The sequence below is a fragment of the Arthrobotrys flagrans genome (assembly GCF_004000055.1).
Source record: "Arthrobotrys flagrans strain CBS H-5679 chromosome Unknown unitig_1, whole genome shotgun sequence".
Classification (NCBI taxonomy): domain Eukaryota; kingdom Fungi; phylum Ascomycota; class Orbiliomycetes; order Orbiliales; family Orbiliaceae; genus Arthrobotrys; species Arthrobotrys flagrans.
In genome coordinates this window covers 128216-130784 of record NW_027137556.1, presented here as the reverse complement: position 1 = coordinate 130784, position 2569 = coordinate 128216, and the positions used below count along the sequence as shown (strand labels likewise).

The window sequence follows — 2569 nt, the reverse complement described above, 5'->3', positions numbered from 1 at the left end:
TTTATTCTAATTCCAATTTTATTTTAAATTTATTTATATTTTAAATTTAATTTAATTTTAATATATTTCATTTTAATTTCAATTTCAATTTTATTTTATTTTAATTTCAATTTCATTTCAATTTTAACTTCATTTTATTTTCATTATATTTTTATTTTATTTCATTTTATTCTATTCCAATTCTAATTTTTTATTTATTTTAATTTTAATTTATTTTAAATTTTATTCTACACTGCTCCATTTTACTTTATTATATTTTAATTTATTTTAATTCTATTTGCATTTTAACTTTAACTTTATTTTATTTTATTCTATTTAATTTTAATTCTATTCTAATTTCAACTTTATTTTATTTTACTCTATTTTACTCTATTCTTTTTAATTCTAATTTTAATTCTATTTTAATCTTAATTTTATCTTAATCTATTTTATTCTAATTTTAATTTCATTTTAATCTTCAATTTATTTTAATATATTTCATTTTTATTTTAATTCTATTTCAACTTCAATTTTATTTTATTCTATTTTCTTTTATTTTAATCTTAATTTTATTCTAATTTTAATTTATTTTATTTTATTCTATTTTAACTTTATTATAATCTTAACTTTATTCTATTTTTTTCTACTTTAATTTTAATTTTAACTTATTTTTCTTTATTTTATCATAATTTTAATTTAATTTTAATTTATTCTAATTCTAATTCATTAATTTTATTTTACCTTAAATCTTATATTATATTATATTATTTTATTCTAATTTTATCCTCATTCTATTTTATTTTAATTTTACTTTTATTTTCATTCTAATTTAATTCTAACTTTATTCTATTTTATTCTATATTAATTCCAATTCCAACTTTATTTTAATTTTAATCTTAATTTTATTTCTATTTTATTTTAATTCCATCTTTACTTTATTTTTAATTTTATTTCAATTTATTCTATTTTAATACCAATTTTATTTTTATTTTAATTCCAATTTTATTTTTATTTTTATTTTAATTTATTTTAATTTTAATTTCATTTTCTTTCATTTCATTTCAATTTTAATTTTATTCTAATCTTAATTCTACTCTATTCTCTTTCATTTTATTTTAAATTTATTTTCACTTTAACTAATTTTATTTTAATTTTATTATTATTAACGTTTTCCACCGGGAAGTGAGACACACTGGGAAGTGAGACAGCAAATTTTGAATTTCGAAAAATTATAATAAATTTGTTTCTAATCAGAAAAATCTGAAAATTTCACATTATTTAGAAACTACTAAAAAGAATAAGATTTCAAATTTACAGAACTTTTCAAGCATTATTCGAATTAATATTAATTTTTAAAGCCAAAAATTTGGCGTTTTTGAGTGATGTGTTGAATACCAAATCAAATCAAAATTAAGCGAAAACCCAGCATCGCGCTACACTCTGACTACAACCCCTTATTATCAACAATCACCGGCGTCGACAGTACTGACAGCATCACCAGCACCACCAGCACTACTAGCACTATTAAGACTAGTATCAATAGCCCTAGAGCATTATAGCCATAATTTAATAATCTCAAAACCGCTATTAACCTACCTAGCACGCGTATTATCAATATATAAAAGCCAAAACAGTTCTCTTCTATACGCGTATTAATATACACGACGTTATTCTTCCTACCATCAATCCAACTAGTATACCTACAATATTAATGAATCGACAAAGGACTATTCGCAAGATCACGTAATGGATGGACAGACAGGTGGACAGACAGGTGGACAGACGTGTGGACAGACAAACGGACAGACAGGTGGACAGACGGACAGATAGGTGGACAGACGGACGGACAGACGGACAGACGTGTGGACAGACAGGTGGACAGACAGACGGACAGACAGTTGGACAGACGGTTGGACAAACAGGTGGACAGACAGGTGGACAGACAGACGGACAGACGTGTGGACAGACAGGTGGACAGACAGGTGGACAGACAGACGGACAGACAGTTGGACAGACGGTTGGACAAACAGGTGGACAGACGTGTGGACAGACAGGTGGACAGACGTGTGGACAGACAGGTAGACAGGCAGGTGGACAGACAGGTGGACAGACAGACGGACAGACAGTTGGACAGACGGTTGGACAAACAGGTGGACAGACAGGTGGACAGACAGACGGACAGACGTGTGGACAAACAGGTGGACAGACAGGTGGACAGACAGACGGACAGACAGACGGACAGACAGTTGGACAGACGGTTGGACAGACAGTTGGACAGACAGTTGGACAGACAGTTGGACAGACGGGTGGACAGACACTTGGGCGTTCAATGCTTATAACGAGTATTCGACCCGAAAATTAAGACAACAACCGTACACGCATGCTGCTATTGGGTGGTCACGACAGTCATATCAGTGCATAGTACACGCTGTTTGCAATTATTAAATGTTGGATTCAATGCTGTGTATAATAAACAATATTATAAAGCTGCGGATTGTGCTTCAAGTGAAACTATTATATTATAAGAAATTAATACCTAATTGCTGCTAACAAGAAGGTCTCTCAAAATAGATATAGTAAAACCCAGGCT

At 28.7% G+C, this 2569-nt stretch overlaps 1 protein-coding gene across 1 annotated transcript; it reads left to right on the top strand.

Moving 5' to 3' along the window:
* Nucleotides 1–1725: 1725 nt before the first annotated feature.
* DFL_008016 (uncharacterized protein) lies at nucleotides 1726–2341 on the top strand (the record flags this gene model as incomplete). Its single annotated transcript, XM_067637688.1, has 3 exons — nucleotides 1726–1753; nucleotides 1854–2057; nucleotides 2142–2341. The coding sequence occupies 3 exons, from the start codon at nucleotides 1726–1728 to the stop codon at nucleotides 2339–2341; spliced, it is 432 nt and encodes a 143-aa protein (XP_067485652.1).
* Nucleotides 2342–2569: the final 228 nt, after the last annotated feature.